General features: G+C 39.3%; 1 protein-coding gene across 14 annotated transcripts in view; it reads left to right on the top strand.

The window, feature by feature from the left end:
- ZBTB20 (zinc finger and BTB domain containing 20) overlaps nt 1-21,279 on the top strand; it is a 1,152,793-nt gene that overhangs the window by 1,116,012 nt on the left and 15,502 nt on the right. For 13 of the 14 annotated variants that reach the window (XM_073668598.1, XM_073668593.1, XM_073668607.1 and 10 more), the window contains 2 exons: nt 8,590-8,792; nt 18,513-20,108. In XM_073668598.1, coding sequence (XP_073524699.1) covers nt 18,533-20,108 — 1,576 coding nt within the window. In that variant the 5' untranslated portion in view covers nt 8,590-8,792; nt 18,513-18,532. The remainder of the gene's footprint in view (nt 1-8,589; nt 8,793-18,512; nt 20,109-21,279) is intronic. The other variant, XM_073668591.1, reaches the window with a different exon arrangement.

A 21,279-nucleotide genomic window follows, 5' to 3' on the forward strand; every position in this document is an offset into this window, starting at 1 on the left:
TATGTACAGCAATATAACTACTATAATACTGCTCCTATGTACAAGAATATAACTACTATAATACTGCCCCCTATGTACAAGAATATAACTACTATAATACTGCTCCAAGTGCAAGAATATAACTACTATAATACTGCTTCTATGTACAAGAATATAACTACTATAATACTGCCCCCTATGTACAAGAATATAACTACTGTAATACTGCCCTCTATGTACAAGAATATAACTACTATGATACTGCTTCTATGTACAAGAATATAACTACTATAATACTGCCCCCATGTACAAGAATATAACTACTATAATACTGCTCCTATGTAGAAGAATATAACTAATATAATACTGCTCCTATGTACAAGAATATAACTACTATAATACTGCTCCTATGTACAAGAATATAACTACTATAATACCGCTCCTATATACAAGAATATAATTACTATAATACTGCCCCCTATGAACAAGAATATAACTACTATAATACTGCTCCTTATGTACAAGAATATAACTACTATAATACTGCTCCTATGTACAAGAATATAACTACTCTAATACTGCTCCTATGTACAAGAATATAACTACTATAATACTGCCCCCTATGAACAAGAATATAACTACTATAATACTGCTCCTATGTACAAGAATATAACTACTATAATACTGCTCCTATGTACAGGAATATAACTACTATAATACTGCCCCCTATGTACAAGAATATAACTACTATAATACCGCTCCTATATACAAGTATATAACTACTATAATACTGCCCCCTATGTACAAGAATGACTACTATAATACTGCCTATGTACAAGAATATAACTACTATAATACTGCCCCCTATGTACAAGAATATGACTACTATAATACTGCCTCCTATGTAGAAGAATATAACTACTATAATACTGCCCCCTATGTATGAGAATATAACTACTATAATACTGCTCCTATGTGCAAGAATATAACTACTATAATACTGCCTCCTATGTACAAGAATATAACTGCTATAATACTGCCCCCTATGTATGAGAATATAACTACTATAATACTGCTCCTATGTACAAGAATATAACTACTATAATACTGCCCCCTATGTACAAGAATATAACTACTATAATACTGCCTTCTATGTACAAGAATATAACTACTATAATACTGTCCCTATGTACAAGAATATAACTACTATAATACTGCTCCTATGTACAAGAATATAACTACTATAATACTGCCCCTATGTACAAGAATATAACTACTATAATACTGTTCCTATATACAAGAATATAACTACTATAATACTGCTTCTGTATGCAAGAATATAACTACTATAATACTGCCCTCTATGTACAAGAATATAACTACTATAATACTGCCCCTATGTACAAGAATATAACTACTATAATACTGCTTCTGTATACAAGAATATAACTACTATAATACTGCCCCCTATGTACAAGAATATAACTACTATAATACTGCTGCTATGTACAAGAATATAACTAATATAATACTGCTCCTATGTACAAGAATATAACTACTATAATACTGCTTCTATGTACAAGAATATAACTACTATAATACTGCCCCCTATGTATAATAGTATAACTACTATAATACTGTCCCTATGTACAAGAATATAATTACTATAATACTGCCCCCTATGTATAAGAATATAACTGCTATAATGCTGCCCCCTATGTACAAGAATATAACTACTATAATACTACCCCCTATGTACAAGAATATAACTACTATAATACTGCTCTTATATACAAGAACATAACTACTATAATACTGCCCTCTATGTACAAGAATATAACTACTATAATACTGCCCCTATGTTCAAGAATATAACTACTATAATACTGCTGCTATGTACAAGAATATAACTAATATAATACTGCTCCCTATGTACAAGAATATAACTACTATAATACTGCTTCTATGTACAAGAATATAACTACTATAATACTGCTCCTATGTACAAGATAATAACTACTATAATACTGCCCCTATGTACAAGAATATAACTACTATAATACTGTCCCTATGTACAAGAATATAATAACCACTATAATACTGCTCCTATGTACAAGACTATAACTACTATAATACTGCCCCTATGTACAAGAATATAACTACTATAATACTGATCCTATATACAAGAATATAACTACTATAATACTACTCCCTATGTACAAGAATATAACTACTATAATACTGCTCCTATGTACAAGAATATAACTACTATAATACTGCCCCTATGTACAAGAATATAACTGCTATAATACTGCTCCTATGTACAAGAATATAACTACTATGATACTGCTCCTATGTACAAGAATATAACTGCTATAATACTGCTCCTATGTACAAGAATATAACCGCTATAATACTGCCCTCTATGTACAAGAATATAACTACTCTAATACTGCCCCTATGTTCAAGAATATAACTACTATAATATTGCCCCTATGTACAAGAATATAACTACTATAATACTGCCCCCTATGTACAAGAATATAACTACTATAATACTGCTCCCTATGTACAAGAATATAACTACTATAATACTGCCCCTATGTACAAGAATATAACTACTATAATACTGCTCCTATGTACAAGAATATAACTACTATAATACTGCTCCTATGTACAAGAATATAACTACTATAATACTGCTCCTATTTACAAGAATATAACTACTTTAATACTGCTCCTATGTACAGGAATATAACTACTATAATACTGCTCCTATATACAAGAATATAACTACTATAATACTGCTCCTATGTACAAGAATATAACTACTATAATACTGCCCCCTATGTACAAGAATATAACTACTATAATACTGCTCCTATATACAAGAATATATCTACTATAATACTGCTCCTATGTACAAGATTATAACTACTATAATACTGCTCCCTATGTACAAGAATATAACTACTATAATACTGCTCCTATGTGCAAGAATATAACTACTATAATACTGCTCCTATGTACAAGAATATAACTACTATAATACTGCTCCCTATGTACAAGAATATAACTACTATAATACTGCCCCTATGTACAAGAATATAACTACTATAATACTGCCCCTATGTACAAGAATATAACTACTATAATACTGCTCCTATATACAAGAATATAACTACTATAATACTGCTCCTATGTACAAGAATATAACTACTATAATACTGCCCCCTATGTACAAGAATATAACTACTATAATACTGCTCCTATATACAAGAATATATCTACTATAATACTGCTCCTATGTACAAGAATATAACTACTATAATACTGCCCCTATGTACAAGAATATAACTACTATAATACTGCTCTCTATGTACAAGAATATAACTACTATAATACTGCCCCTATGTACAAGAATATAACTACTATAATACTGCTCCTATGTGCAAGAATATAACTACTATAATACTGCTCCTATGTGCAAGAATATAACTACTATAATACTGCCCCTATGTACAAGAATATAACTACTATAATACTGCTCCTATGTGCAAGAATATAACTACTATAATACTGCTCTCTATGTGCAAGAATATAACTACTATAATACTGCTCCTATGTACAAGAATATAACTACTATAATACTGCTCTTATGTACAAGAATATAACTACTATAATACTGCTCCTATGTACAAGAATATAACTACTATAATACTGCCCCTATGTACAAGAATATAACTACTATAATACTGCTCCTCTGTATAAGAATATAACTACTATAATACTGCTCCTATGTGCAAGAATATAACTACTATAATACTGCCCCTATGTACAAGAATATAACTACTATAATACTGCTCCTATGTGCAAGAATATAACTACTATAATACTGCTCTCTATGTGCAAGAATATAACTACTATAATACTGCTCCTATGTACAAGAATATAACTACTATAATACTGCTCTTATGTACAAGAATATAACTACTATAATACTGCTCTTATGTACAAGAATACAACTACTATAATACTGCCCCTATGTACAAGAATATAACTACTATAATACTGCTCCTATGTGCAAGAATATAACTACTATAATACTGCTCTCTATGTACAAGAATATAACTACTATAATACTGCTCCTATGTACAAGAATATAACTACTATAATACTGCCCCTATATACAAGAATATAACTACTATAATACTGCTCCTATGTACAAGAATATAACTACTATAATACTGCCCCCTATGTACAAGAATATAACTACTATAATACTGCTCCTATGTACAAGAATATAACTACTATAATACTGCCCCATGTACAAGAATATAACAACTATAATACTGCCCCCTATGTACAAGAATATAACTACTATAATACTGCTCCTATGTGCAAGAATATAACTACTATAATACTGCTCTCTATGTACAAGAATATAACTACTATAATACTGCCCCTATGTACAAGAATATAACTACTATAATACTGCTCCTATGTGCAAGAATATAACTACTATAATACTGCTCCTATGTACAAGAATATAACTACTATAATACTGCCCCCTATGTACAAGAATATAGCTACTATAATACTGCCCCCTATGTACAAGAATATAACTACTATAATACTGCTCCTATGTACAAGAATATAACTACTATAATACTGCTCTCTATGTACAAGAATATAACTACTATAATACTGCTCCTATGTACAAGAATATAACTACTATAATACTGCTCTCTATGTACAAGAATATAACTACTATAATACTGCCCCTATGTACAAGAATATAACTACTATAACACTGCCCCCTATGTACAAGAATATAACTACTATAATACTGCCCCTATGTACAAGAATATAACTACTATAATACTGCCCCCTATGTACAAGAATATAACTACTATAATACTGCCCCAATGTACAAGAATATAACTACCATAATACTGCTCCTATGTACAAGAATATAACTACTATAATACTGCCCCCTATGTACAAGAATATAACTACTATAATACTGCTCCTATGTACAAGAATATAACTACTATAATACTGCCCCATGTACAAGAATATAACAACTATAATACTGCCCCCTATGTACAAGAATATAACTACTATAATACTGCTCCTATGTACAAGAATATAACTACTATAATACTGCTCCTATGTGCAAGAATATAACTACTATAATACTGCTCTCTATGTAGAAGAATATAACTACTATAATACTGCCCCTATGTACAAGAATATAACTACTATAAGACTGCCCCTATGTACAAGAATATAACTACTATAATACTGCTCCTATGTACAAGAATATAACTACTATAATGCTGCTCTTATGTACAAGAATACAACTACTATAATACTGCCCCTATGTACAAGAATATAACTACTACAATACTGCTCCTATGTGCAAGAATATAACTACTATAATACTGCTCCTATCTACAAGAATATAACTACTATAATACTGCTCCTATGTACAAGAATATAACTACTATAATACTGCCACCTATGTACAATATACCTACTATAATACTGCTCCTATCTACAAGAATATAACTACTATAATACTGCTCCTATGTACAAGAATATAACTACTATAATACTGCCACCTATGTACAATATACCTACTATAATACTGCTCCTATCTACAAGAATATAACTACTATAATACTGCCCCCTATGTACAAGAATATAACTACTATAATACTGCCCCAATGTACAAGAATATAACTACTATAATACTGCCACCTATGTACAATATACCTACTATAATACTGCTCCTATCTACAAGAATATAACTACTATAATACTGCCCCCTATGTACAAGAATATAACTACTATAATACTGCACTGTTATCCAACCAGCATCTCCCTGTTACAGCTGAGACCAGAGCTTGCTCCGTTCACTACTGTCAATCATTGATTGCCCTCCTGGCTGCCATCTTGGTACTCCTGTGTAGCTAGGCCACAGGCTGTACTTCTTAGAATTCCATCATTTAAACTATTTGCTACAATATTATTGTGCACAGATAGTATACTATTGCGGTATATAGTACGAGCTATCAAATGATCATAGGTTCAAGTGTCACAGGGGACTAAAAATGTAAAAATATATAAAATTAAAAAAAAAAATCAAATCACCGCATAGTTGAAAAATAAAGAAATGAAATAAACATATTCTGAATCTCTGCATCCTTAGATGTCCGCTGTGTTAAACTAGAGACTAATTAACCCGTATATGCCATATAGAGAAAACTAGACTAGAAGAAGCTAGACTCAAAAAAGAAGCAATCAAAATGTTGTACATATCCCAAAATGATATCAATAAAATCGTTGCTTCGACATTTCATCCCAATTTGACTTTTTTCTCGTTTTTCTGTACATTATATAGGAGGATAAAAGATATCATTGAAAACTTCAACATACACCCTTGTTTGGCTTTGTCTACTGAAATATACCGTAATAAAGCTGTAGCTCTTGGAAAAAGGGAAGGAAAAATAAAGGAAAACTCAAAAATGAAAACTCGCTCGGTCCTTAAAGGGTTAAAGGGGAACAGTCACATTTCAACATTTTTAGAATTTTCCAAATATCTAATGTAACAAAAAGATTTTCTTGGCTGTGTAAATTCGTGTTGACTGTGAGAATTAGTGCGTCCTTCATAATTTAAGGTTGTCACGTGCAGTACCTCATTTCACCACTATATTGGCGGCACTTTTTTTTTTTCCTTATACACCAATGCAACAGCGCCACCACTTAGGCTACAACATAGTAGAGAAATCCCAAATTGAAGTTTTGCTTTTTCTATCTGCTATCATAGTTTTTGTGTAGTCAGCGCTGCACAGTTCAGCGTTCTCCATTTCCCCCCCATATCGAGAGCCCAAAACTCTTGCAAAACAAAAGGAAACCAAGAAGGCTGCATATGTTAGTGGGCGCGGCGGGCGGCAGCTTGCAGGGCATCCACCTCCCAGCGAATCTATGGAAGACAATGCTCTGCGCCGTATTAAGGAAATGAATTCTTTTTTTCTGAAAGGTCAGTGGAGATTGTCAGCTCCTCCGAGTGTGAAGGGGCTGATCAGCTGTGCCGTCTCATTGATTGAAGGAGATTGAAAAAGCGCGGCTGCCAGGAGTCGAGTCCTCGAGGAGCGCGGTCTGCAGAAAGGCCTCCGTGTCCCTCTGGGAGTTGTTGTCCATCCCATGGTGACAATTTACGGCCGGACTCATCTGCTGCCGTCTCGCTTTACATACGTATAGATTAGGTGCTTGTAATCGGATTTCTGCGTCACATACATGATGAGAGTCCCGCTCCATGGACTGAATTTTCAAGGTCTTTCTGGAAAAATAAGGCTCAAAAAATGATCACTTAGCGCTGTATGGCTCCTTCTCAATGCTTAATCCAAAAATCCATATTAAAGGGATTTATTTCAATATCCTACGGACAGTAAGCCTTATTCATCATCATTAAGACATAATCTAAGGGCTCGTACGCACATTTCCAGGCTGGATTCTCGTCCTTGCGTTTTGCTTTGGGCAGGCTGTGCTTTTAGGGGGACAGTTTTGTAGGGAACACCCCTAGGAGAAAAACGAGAGAAGAAACTAAAACCACCCAATAATGAACGGTATATAAGAAAACGTTAAGAACTGCCGATTATTATAGGAATATTGCCGGACGATTGAATGTTTGGGCTCTCTATGGCGCTATTATATGGGCTAAAATTCAGAAAAAAAATAGAAAGTATGGAAGGAGGGTTTTGTTACTCGTAGCCCAATTTTCTTGGGAAAGGGTTTCCTTCCCAGTGCTGAACGTAATTCCATTTTTTTTTTTGTATTTTTTTTCTTTTTGCAAATAAACGATTGGACTCCAGCAAAAAAAAGAAGAAAATCTTTTCCTTTTTTTTTAATACAGGCCTTATTATAAGATGTAGGGGTATGGTAGACTTAGTGCCTGCAGAAATGCAAAGAAAGAAACTGCAGCTGCATCCCCCTCCTCTCCCCTCCTACTGAGGATTCACCTCCAGTTCATGTCCCAGTCGTGCAGAATTTGGGATAATTGTCTCCTATGAAATTTTCCTTTAGTCTGTCGTATTCAGTCGAGCTGCGATCTTTGGTGACAACGGTGTGGAATACGCTGGTGCCATATATATGTGTATATATATATATATATATATAATGCCCAGGAAATAAAAGCAGGAGAATGATGGTACGGGAAGATATCCTATAATTACCTATACATCTCCCGCTCTCGCCGTGAGCTGACTGCACCGCTCCTGTCTCATGTCAATTAGCTAATTAACAGCATTGTGTGTCATTCTTCCACCCCGTCGATGAATAATTGCACACCTTATCATAAGCCTAATTATTAGAACAATGGGCAGCGCTTTTTATAGTAAGATCCCGGACCGGCGGAGGCTCAGCGTCAGGATTTTCGGGGTGTAAAATTCAGCCTGGGTGAGACCTTTGTCTACTCCCGGTGCACAATAGATAATTCTCCGTCTAATGGCAGAAGAAGCCGAGGTTATCTGTAACATATTCTAAAAATTCCTTTTCCCAAACATCCAGTCCGTTCCCCTCAAAGGGTCCTTTGTCTCTTCACAGGAAGAAACGCAGGACAGCTGAAAACCAGAAGGCGTCTGTGGAGAATGAGATTACACAGCCGAGGGAAGGCAGCGCCAAGCCGGGCCAGCCTTGCCAGAACTTTGTAGCTGTTCTGTTGCGGTGCCCAGCCATATCCACTCAACACATACAGACATCAAGCAACCAATCAGCACGTGTTCACACACAAACAGAGTCGTCTGATTGTGAGTACCCACAGCGCACGGCGGCAGCCGGCCAAGACCCCTTATATAACGAGCCATCGCCTTGTCTTCTCGCTGGGTCATTCCAGACTATGGAGCGTGCCAACAGTCATATAGAGCCCATCTATACGCCCCCCCCCATGAATCGCCACAATGGTCGAGGTTGGCACAAGCCAGTGCCACTTCCCAGGCAGTTGTCAGCCGAGCCTCCAATAAACCCAAGGATACATTTTATGATGTTTCATCCCCACCATCGATGGTGGCTCCCACCACTCTATACTTGTCACAAAGATTGTGGCAATTTGTAGGGAAAGATTCTCTCCCACTTATGGTTCATGCCGGTTTCAAGAAAAGTTGGAAGGCAACCAATTTGGGCGACATTACAGGAATCGGCAAAAGTGGATAGGATAACGGTGGGGGAGGTAGGACAGCACAATTGTATCTGCTCCGACTCAGCTCTCGCTGAAAAATATGGAACTTAAGAAAAACTTGACATAACGTAGTCTTACTGCTTTGTGATTTCTTTGCTTATTTGGAAATAAATGCTATAGAAGGGGTAAGAACTTTTGAGTAGTGATGAGTGGGGACTGTCTCTATTTAAGGAGACCAACTGAGTATGGATTCTTGGCAATGCTCCATGGGAAATAACATGCAAATTAGCTCCTTCTCTGTCTGGTGTTGACCTATATCTAGTTGATCGTCTTCATCCAATGCCAACATATGCATAAAGTCCAGCCTCATCTTCTTGACTGGTTTCAGCCTTAGGGTACATGTCCACCCTTGTGTCCATCCGTATCCCCTTGTTCATTACTAGTGTAGAGCATGGACTTAAGATTAGAAGTCTCATCCTCAAGACGAGTATAATCGTGGAAAGTAAGCAAATAGTCCTACCCCATCTTTTACTACCAGCCTCAAGAAAGGAATGTACCATTATCCTGATGACTGGTGGCCAAAGATATTCTTACCTTGTATCTCCAGCCTCACCCTCACAGCTGGCATCCATTGTCATCCCCATGTTCATTTTCTATCCTCACCCTGTTGGCTGCCATCCATTATCATACCCATGTTGGTTTTCCCTCCTCACCCTCACGGCTGGCATCCAGTGTTGCCCTCTGGTTGGTTTTCTATCCTCACCCTCACGGCTGGCATCCAGTGATGCCCTCTGGTTGGTTTTCTATCCTCACCCTCACGGCTGGCATCCAGTGTTGCCCTCTGGTTGGTCTTCTATCCTCACCCTCACGGCTGGCATCCAGTGATGCCCTCTGGTTGGTTTTCTATCCTCACCCTCACGGCTGGCATCCAGTGTTGCCCTCTGGTTGGTCTTCTATCCTCACCCTCACGGCTGGCATCTAGTGTTGCCCTCTGGTTGGTTTTCTATCCTTACTCTCATGGCTGGTATTCAGTGTTGCCCTCTGATTGGTTTTCCCTCCTCACCCTCATGGCTGGTATCCAGTGTTGCCCTCTGGTTGGTTTTATATCCTCACCCTTACGGCTGGCATCTAGTGTTGCCCTCTGGTTGGTTTTCTATCCTCACCCTCACGGCTGGCATCCAGTGTTGCCCTCTGGTTGGTCTTCTATCCTCACCCTCACGGCTGGCATCTAGTGTTGCCCTCTGGTTGGTTTTCTATCCTTACTCTCATGGCTGGTATCCAGTGTTGCCCTCTGGTTGGTCTTCTATCCTCACCCTCACGGCTGGCATCTAGTGTTGCCCTCTGGTTGGTTTTCTATCCTTACTCTCATGGCTGGTATTCAGTGTTGCCCTCTGATTGGTTTTCCCTCCTCACCCTCATGGCTGGTATCCAGTGTTGCCCTCTGGTTGGTTTTATATCCTCACCCTTACGGCTGGCATCTAGTGTTGCCCTCTGGTTGGTTTTCTATCCTCACCCTCACGGCTGGCATCCAGTGTTGCCCTCTGGTTGGTCTTCTATCCTCACCCTCACGGCTGGCATCTAGTGTTGCCCTCTGGTTGGTTTTCTATCCTTACTCTCATGGCTGGTATCCAGTGTTGCCCTCTGATTGGTTTTCCCTCCTCACCCTCATGGCTGGTATCCAGTGTTGCCCTCTGGTTGGTTTTATATCCTCACCCTTACGGCTGGCATCCAGTGTTGCCCTCTGGTTGGTTTTCTATCCTCACCCTCACGGCTGGCATCCAGTGTTGCCCTCTGGTTGGTTTTCTATCCTCACCCTCACGGCTGGCATCCAGTGATGCCCTCTGGTTGGTTTTCTATCCTCACCCTCACGGCTGGCATCCAGTGATGCCCTCTGGTTGGTTTTCTATCCTCACCCTCACGGCTGGCATCCAGTGTTGCCCTCTGGTTGGTTTTCTATCCTCACCCTCACGGCTGGCATCCAGTGATGCCCTCTGGTTGGTTTTCTATCCTCACCCTCACGGCTGGCATCCAGTGTTGCCCTTTGCTTGGATGCCCGGCCTTTACCTCTTTGTACATAAAAGCTTACTATCTAAAGTAACGTTCAACCTTTAGGTTTAGGGTAGACTGTAGAAGCGATGTACAAGATGTTGAAACCCGCAGGTGATCATAGAGTATGTGGCCATACTAGTAGATATCAGGGGATGCAGAGGCAGGACATTAGTGGCAGGACCTACGTGGACTCCATGGGTAGCTAACTTTGAGAGGTTAATGCCAGGTAGCTGCCCGCCATCCTCACTGGTCTCGCTGATGACCTCCTCGTGAGCTGAGGCTCGAGCTGTGAACAGTCCTCGCACACCTCCTCAGCTGGAGAATGACTGCTAATGTGGTGATAATTTAATGCATCATAATTATGTAGATGAGAATGAGTATGCCGCGAATTTAGCATATTTATTAATTGAACCTTTTTTTAAAACGAGGAACATTGCTCCAGATCTATTCACGTTAATGTGTTTAGGAAGTTATTTGTGTCTGTTTCCATTCACTCCAGGTTATGCAGCTCCCGAAATGCAAAAAGTCTTCATCAAAAAGGTTAAAAATGGCTCTGCTGCCCCCTAGTGGTAAATTGTAGAAATGCATTGCTGGTGTTGTTTTCCATAAATCTTTCAGTTTGTTAACCCCAATTCTCAAATAGTTAATATTGTATCCGGGTTATACCAGTGTACATATATAATTACATGCAGGAGATACCCAGGTTATACCAGCTGTACATATATAACTATATACAGAGGAAGCCCAGGTTATACCAGCTGTACATATATAATTATATACAAGAGGTGCCCAGATTATACCAGCTGTACATATATAATAGTATACAGGAGATGCCCAGGTTATACCGGCTATACATATATAATTACATGCAGGAGATACCCCGGTTATACCAGCTGTACATATATAACTATATACAGAGGAAGCCCAGGTTATACCAGCTGTACATATATAATAGTATACAGGAGATGCCCAGGTTATACCGGCTATACATATATAATTATATACAGGAGATACCCAGGTTATATCAGCTGTACATATATAATTACATACAGGAGATACCCAGGTTATACCAGCTGTACATATATAATTATATACAGGAGATGTCCAGGTTATACCAGCTGTACATATATCATTATATACAGGAGATACCCAGGTTATACCAGCTGTACATATATCATTATATACAGGAGATACCCAGGTTATACCAGCTGCACATATATAATTATATACAGGAGATACCCAGGTTATACCAGCTGTACATATATAATTATATACAGGAGATACCCAGGTTATATCAGCTGTACATATATAATTACATACAGGAGATACCCAGGTTATACCAGCTGTACATATATCATTATATACAGGAGATGCCCAGGTTATACCAGCTGTACATATATCATTATATACAGGAGATACCCAGGTTATACCAGCTGCACATATATAATTATATACAGGAGATACCCAGGTTATACCAGCTGTACATATATAATTATATACAGGAGATACCCAGGTTATACCAGCTGTACTTATATAATTATATACAGGAGATACCCAGGTTATACCAGCTGTACTTATATAATTATATACAGGAGATACCCAGGTTATACCAGCTGTACATATATAATTATATACAGGAGATGCCCAGGTTATACCAGCTGTACATATATAATTATATACAGAAAATACCCAGGTTATACCAGCTGTACATATATAATTATATACAGGAGATACCCAGGTTATACCAGCTGTACATATATAATTATATACAGAAAATACCCAGGTTATACCAGCTGTACATATATAAATATATACAGGAGATGCCCAGGTTATACCAGCTGTACATATATAATTATATACAGGAGATATCCAGGTTATACCAGCTGTACATATATAATTATATACAGGAGATACCCAGGTTATACCAGCTGTACATATATAATTATATACAGAAAATACCCAGGTTATACCAGCTGTACATATATAATTATATACAGAAAATACCCAGGTTATACCAGCTGTACATATATAAATATATACAGGAGATGCCCAGGTTATACCAGCTGTACATATATAATTATATACAGGAGATATCCAGGTTATACCAGCTGTACATATATAATTATATACAGGAGATACCCAGGTTATACCAGCTGTACATATATAATTATATACAGAAAATACCCAGGTTATACCAGCTGTACATATATAAATATATACAGGAGATGCCCAGGTTATACCAGCTGTACATATATAATTATATACAGGAGATATCCAGGTTATACCAGCTGTACATATATAATTATATACAGGAGATACCCAGGTTATACCAGCTGCACATATATAATTATATACAGGAGATACCCAGGTTATACCAGCTATACATATATAATTATATACAGAGGTTACCCAGGTTATACCAGCTGTACATATATAATTATATACAGAGGTTACCCAGGTTATACCAGCTGTACATATATAATTATATACAGAGGTTACCCAGGTTATACCAGCTGTACATATATAATTATATACAGAGGTTACCCAGGTTATACCAGCTGTACATATATAATTATATACAGAGGTTACCCAGGTTATACCAGCAGTACATACAGTGCCTTGAAAAACTATTTATATGCCATGAACTTTTCCACATTTTTTCATGTTAAATCCATGAAATACTTTTATGCCCAAAAATGACAGAAGTATTCTCGGAGTGATACCTTTATTGGTTAAACAGAAAAAATATCTATGTATGCAGGTTTTCAGAGCAGTAATGAAGAAGGCACAACGTTTAAGAGATATTACAGCAGGACATTTGATCATGAGGTTTAAGGGGTGATGTCCCCTTATGATAAGCCAAGGAAATTAAATTAGGGTTTTTTGTTGCAAATGGAGAGGCTGTGGGGATGTTTAATTATTTGGAGACCGTCTGGTTAGCCAATAAAGGTATTACTTCGAGAATAGCTTTGTCTTTTTTGGGCATAAAAGTATTTACATCGATTTTTCTGGCTAACACGGTAACGCAATATAACATCAAGTTACATCCACAAACTTAAATGTATTTTATTGGGATTTTATGTGACACAACACGAAGTAAGAAGTATTTGTGACGTGTAAAGGAAATGATACAAGATTTCCTAATTATTTAAAAAATATAAATCTGAACATTGTGAGGTGCATTAGTATTCAGCCCCCTGAGTCAGTACTTTGTAGGACCACTTTTCACTGCCATTACTGCTGCAGTCTTTTGAGGTCTGTCTCTTGCATATCTAGGTGACATTTTGCCCCGTCTTCTTTGCACTCTCGCTGTCGCTCAGTGAGATCGGATGGAGACGTCTGTGATCAGCAGTGTTCACTTCTTGTCACAGATTCTCTGGGATTTGGGTCTGGATTGTGACTGCGCCATTCACACACAGGAATATAATCTGATCTAAACCCTCCATTGTAGATCTGGCAGGATGTTTAGGCTTCTGCAGCCTCTTACAGGTTTTCCTCCAGGATTGCCCTGTATTTAGCACCATCTATCTTTCCATTACCTCTGACCAGCTTCTCTGCCCCTGCTGAAGAATAGCCTCCCTACAGCATGATGCTGCCACCAACATGTCTGACGGTGGGCATGGTGTTTTCAGGGTTAGTTTCTGTCACACATAGTATTTTGCATTTAGCCCATAAAATTCTCAATTGGTCTCATCTGATCAGAGCCCCTTCCTCCATATGCCCGCTGTCTCACCCAAAATGGCTTTTTGCAAACTGCAAACGGGAATGGTTTTCTTCCTGCCACTCTTCCATAAAAGCCAGATTTGTGGAGTATACGGCTAATAGTTGTCTTGTGGACAGACTCTCCCCCCTGAGCTGTGGATCTCTGCAGCTCCTCCACATTGACCATGGACCTCTCGGCTGCTTCTCTAATTAGTGCTCTCCTTGATTGGGATGTCAGGTTAGGTGGATGGCCATGTCTCAGTAGGTTTGCAGTTATGCCATACTCCTTCTATTTTTGGATGATGGATTGATCAGTGATCCATGAGATGTTCAGGGCTTGGGCTATTATTTATAATCTAACCACTTCTTTTCTCTTCTCCACAACTTTATCCCTGACCTGTCTGGTGGGCTCCTTGGTTTGAAGCCTTCACAGAACAGCTGTAGTTATACGGAGAAGAAATCACACCCAGGTGGACCCAATATACTAATTATCTGACTTCTGGAGGCGATTGGTCACTCAGAGTTTTATTTAGGGGCATCAGACTACAGGGGGCTGAATACAAATTCACCTTACAATCTTCAGGTTTTTATTTTTAAAATAATTAGAAAACCTTGTATCATTTCCTTTCCTTCACAAACACCTGCTACCTGTGTTGTATCACATAAAACCCCAATAAAATATATTTAAGTTTGTCGGTGTAACAGGAAAAAATGTGGAAAAGTTCACGGGGTATGAATATTTTTTTAAGGCACTGTATATAATTATATACAGAAGATGCCCAGGTTATATCAGCTGTACATATATAATTATATACAGGAGATGCCCAGGTTATATCAGCTGTACATATATAATTATATACAGGAGATACCCAGGTTATACCAGCTGTACATATATAATTATATACAGAAGATGCCCAGGTTATATCAGCTGTACATATATAATTATATACAGGAGATACCCAGGTTATACCAGCTGTACATATATAATTATATACAGAAGATGCCCAGGTTATACCAGCTGTACATATATAATTATATGCAGGAGATACCCAGGTTATACCAGCTGTACATATATAATTATATACAGGAGATTCCCAGGTTATACCAGCTGTACATATATAATTATATACAGGAGATACCCAGGTTATACCAGCTGTACATATATAATTATATACAGGAGATACCCAGGTTATACCAGCTGTACATATATAATTATATACAGGAGATTCCCAGGTTATACCAGCTGTACATATATAATTATATACAGGAGATTCCCAGGTTATACCAGCTGTACATATATAATTATATACAGGAGATACCCAGGTTATACCAGCTGTACATATATAATTATATACAGGAGATACCCAGGTTATACCAGCTGTACATATATAATTATATACAGGAGATTCCCAGGTTATACCAGCTGTACATATATAAATATATACAGGAGATACCCAGGTTATACCAGCTGTACATATATAATTATATACAGGAGATACCCAGGTAATACCAGCTGTACATATATAAATATATACAGGAGATGCCCAGGTTATACCAGCTGTACATATATAATTATATACAGAAAATACCCAGGTTATACCAGCTGTACATATATAATTATATACAGGAGATGCCCAGGTTATACCAGCTGTACATATATAAATATATACAGGAGATGCCCAGGTTATACCAGCTGTACATCTATAATTATAAACAGGAGATGCCCAGGTTATACCAGCTGTACATATATAATTATATACAGGAGATGCCCAGGTTATACCAGCTGTACATATATAAATATATACAGGAGATGCCCAGGTTATACCAGCTGTACATATATAATTATATACAGAAGATACCCAGGTTATACCAGCTGTACATATATAATTATATACAGAAGATACCCATGTTATACCAGCTGTACATATATAATTAGAAGATATCCAGGTTATACCAGCTATACATACATAATTACATACAGGAGATACCCAGGTTATACCAGCTGTACATATATAATTATATACAGGAGATGCCCAGGTTATACCAGCTGTACATATATAATTATATACAGGAGATACCCAGGTTATACCAGCTGTACATATATAATTATATACAGAAGATGCCCAGGTTATACCATCTGTACATACAGTGGGGACAATAAGTATTTGATACACTGCCGATTTTGCAAGTTTTCCCACCTACAAAGAATGGAAAGGTCTGTAATTTTTATTACAATTACATTTATTAAAATTTATTTCATACAATAGAAAAATAGAACTTAATATTTGGTCCAGAAACCTTTGTTTGCAATTACAGAGGTCAGACGTTTCCTGTAGTTCTTGACCTGGTTTGCACACACTGTAGCAGGGATTTTGGCCCCCTCCTCCATACAGATCTTTTCCCGATCTATCAGGTTTCGGGGCCGTCGCTGGGCAACATTGAGTTTCAGCTGGCTAGGCCACTCCAGGACCTTGAAATGCTTCTTATGGAGCCACTCCTTAGTTGTACTGGCTGTGTGTTTTGGGTCATTGTCATGCTGAAAGATCTAGGAACGACACATCTTCAATGCTCTGAGGGAAGGAGGTTGTTGGCCAAAATCTTGCTATACATGACTCCATCCATCCTCCCTTCAATACGGTGCAGTCGTCCTGTCCCCTTTGCTGAAAAGCAACCTCAAAGTATGATGTTCCCCCACCATGCTTCACGGTTGGAACGTTTTTCTTGGGGTTGTACTCATCCTTCTTCTTCCTCCAAACATGGCGAGTAGAGTTGATGCCACAAAGTTCTATTTTGATATCATCTGTCCACATGACCTTCTCCCATGCTTCCTCTGGATCATCCAGATAGTAATTGGTGAACTTCAAACGGGCCTGGACATGTGCTGGCGTGAGAAGGAGTACTTTGCGTACCTGGTAGGATTTTAATCCACGACAGTGTAGTGTGTTACTAACGGTAATGTTTGAGACTGTGGTCCCAGCTCTCTCCAGATCATTGACCAGGTCCTCCCGTGTAGTTCTGGGCTGATTCCTGACCTTTCTCAGAATCATCCTTACCCGACGAGGCGAGATCTTGCATGGAGTCCCAGACCGAGGAAGATTGACAGTCATCTTCCATTTTCTTATTATTGTGCCACCAGTTGTTGCCTTCTCACCAAGCTGCTTGCCTATTGTCCTATAGCCCATCCCAGCCTTGTGCAGGTCTACAATTTTGTCCCTGGGGTCCTTAGACAGCTCTTTGGTCTTGGCCATGGTGGAGAGGTCATGCAATAAAATGCAATTTAATTATGTAAAAATCATACAATGTGATTTTCTGGATTTTATTTTTAGATTATGTCTCTCACAGGTGAAGTGACCTACGATAAAAATTACAGACCTCTCCATTCTTTGTAGGTGGGAAAACTTGCAAAATCGGCAGAGTATCAAATACTTATTGTCCCCACTGTATAATTATAATAATTCTATGCAGAAGACGCCCAGGTAATTGCAGGACAGGTATTAATGTCCAGAGTCAGGGCTGCTGTGTTTAGGGCGGAGGATACCTGCAGCACAGAGTATTTAATGCTTGTATGACTGATTCTTGCTTCTTTTTGCTTTGCTCACAGGTGACATCAGTTGCAAGGGGATGACCGAGCGCATTCATAGTATCAACCTTCACAACTTCAGCAATTCCGTGCTCGAGACGCTCAACGAGCAGCGCAACCGTGGCCACTTTTGTGACGTGACGGTGCGAATCCACGGAAGCATGCTGCGGGCCCACCGCTGCGTGCTGGCCGCTGGCAGCCCATTCTTCCAGGACAAACTGCTGCTAGGGTACAGTGACATCGAAATCCCCTCCGTGGTGTCTGTCCATGCAGTGCAGAAGCTCATTGACTTCATGTACAGCGGGGTACTAAGAGTCTCCCAGTCCGAGGCGCTTCAGATCCTGACAGCCGCGAGCATCCTACAGATAAAAACCGTCATTGACGAATGCACGAGAATTGTCTCACAAAATGTAGGCGGAGTGTTCCCGCTAATACCGGACTCTGGCCAAGAGACACCCAGGGGTACTCCAGAATCAGGTACCTCGGGGCAGAGCAGCGACACAGAATCTGGCTTCCTGCGGAGCCACCGTCAACACAGTGTAGACAGGATCTACTCTACATTATATACATGTTCCATGCAAAACGGCAGTGGGGAACGCTCCTTTTATAGCGGAGCTTTGGTGAGCCACCACGAGACTGCTTTAGGGCTCCCCAGACAACATCACATGGAAGAGCCCAGCTGGATCACGCGCATACATCAGCGTTCTCAGCGGATGGAAAGGTTTCTGACCACCACTCCAGAAACCACCCACTGCCGCAAGCAGCCACGTCCTGTACGTATTCAGACAATGATGGGAAATATCCACATAAAACAAGAGGTGGAGGACGACTATGACTACTACGGGCAGCAGAGGTCACAAGCCCTGGAACGCAACGAGTCCGAAGAGTGCGCTGAAGACACCGATCAAGCTGAAGGCACAGAAAGTGAACCCAAAGGAGAAAGCTTTGACTCTGGAGTAAGTTCATCGATCGGCACAGAGCCAGACTCCGTGGAGCAACAGTTTATGCCTAGTCTCGTAAGAGACGGACAACAAGATCCTTCCCAAGCGGAGTCTAATAACTTGTCCACCGAATGCGTAGACAACCAGAACCAACAGCACTTAGATACCAGCTCTTCCTCGCCCGAGAGGAGCAATACCGTTGACATGGACAGCACAGTGCTCAGTGTTAGCAATAGCACTGAAAAGGGGGTCCTACAGACTTCTGTATCCCAGTCGATTGCGCAAGCTATGCCAACCACTCAACTCTACTTACGTCAGACGGAAACACTCACCAGCAACCTGAGAATGCCACTAACTTTGACCAGTAATACCCAGGTCATTGGAACAGCTGGCAATACCTATCTTCCGACCCTCTTCACTACGCAGGCAGCTGGGACCGGTCCAAAGCCTTTCCTCTTCAGTCTGCCCCAACCTCTGGCTGCTCAGCAAACTCAGTTTGTGACGGTTCCCCAAGCCGGATTGTCTCCATTTTCTTCCCAAATCCAAAACCAACAATCCCAAGGTGGACACAGCACAGGCGGCAGCCAGGGAGAAAAAAAGCCTTATGAGTGCACCCTCTGCAACAAAACCTTCACCGCCAAGCAGAATTACGTGAAGCACATGTTCGTACATACAGGTAGGTGGACAGAGCTGTTCAACTGATTTTTTTTCACACAATTTCTAATTTTTCCGGTATTTTCCTTTGCTATTGTCCAAACTATCCGCTATTAATCAAGAAGTCCCAAATTACTGCAACAGTGAGAGCCCTCCTCTCAGTTTGTTGAATTGACTTCTCCACTGACACCTCAACATCATCTGTCTTTACTTCCATAATTCTCAATCTCCTGTACTTTAGTGTACCCCCAGAGCTCGTTCCTTCCACTTCTCATCTCCCATCCTACAAGCCTGTATTACACTGTCCTTAATTAAACCAATTTACCTTATGATCATGAAGAGCTTGTCCAGTTCGTATACTGGTGACATTGACCTCTTAATATGCCAATAAGACCCACAAAAGCCCAATATTCTCCAACTTAACCCCTCAATACTTTATTTAGGCCCACTTACCAAAGTCATACTCAAGAAGCCTAACATTCTCCTCTTCCTCTTACACACAACCCTTTCCCTTTATTATTAACCCAAGTCAACCCAAAAAAGCCCATCCTAGAATCAACCACCATGTCATCAATGAAGTTCTCTTGCCACCCGTCACTGTGCCACAAAATCTCAACCACCCAAACGTCATTATGAAGACATGGCCAACTCCACCACTCATCCTCGTGCGAGCAGAACTTTTCGCTCTGGGCAAGAAAGTGGTTCACATTCATCCTCATTGTAAAAACAGAGGCTCACTCAACTGAAAAGGTCCAACCCTGGTCCCACGAAGACCCTCACGCCCATCCTCTAAAGCACCAGTAGAGTCCATCAGTTTGACACATATTGACATGCAAAGACCCTTCTGTCAGTGTCTGCTCACGAAGGGACGTGTGAACTTTTCGGCTGAGTTATTAGAACGTTCCGACCATCTCGTAAGTCCCAGTGCGACCATAAATGGTCTAATTAGACAGGAAGTCCCAGTGTCATTAACAATGTAATGTTGTTGCTGTTGTTGAGGTCCTTCTTTTTTTTTACAATATAATGCATTTCTGCTTTCGGAAGTCACCCACCTCACATCAGCATTCCTGACATCTCCCCCGTGTGCCGTTACTAAGGAGTGGTCTATGACCAGAATGTTAAATATTCCACCATCTGTGCTCACGTCATACACACACTCATCTGGTTGTGAGATATTTTACTGACCCTGTGGT

This window comes from Phyllobates terribilis, unplaced genomic scaffold (assembly GCF_046119375.1).
Source record: "Phyllobates terribilis strain yellow unplaced genomic scaffold, ASM4611937v1 Scaffold_2__4_contigs__length_985480577, whole genome shotgun sequence".
Taxonomy (NCBI): Eukaryota; Metazoa; Chordata; class Amphibia; order Anura; family Dendrobatidae; genus Phyllobates; species Phyllobates terribilis.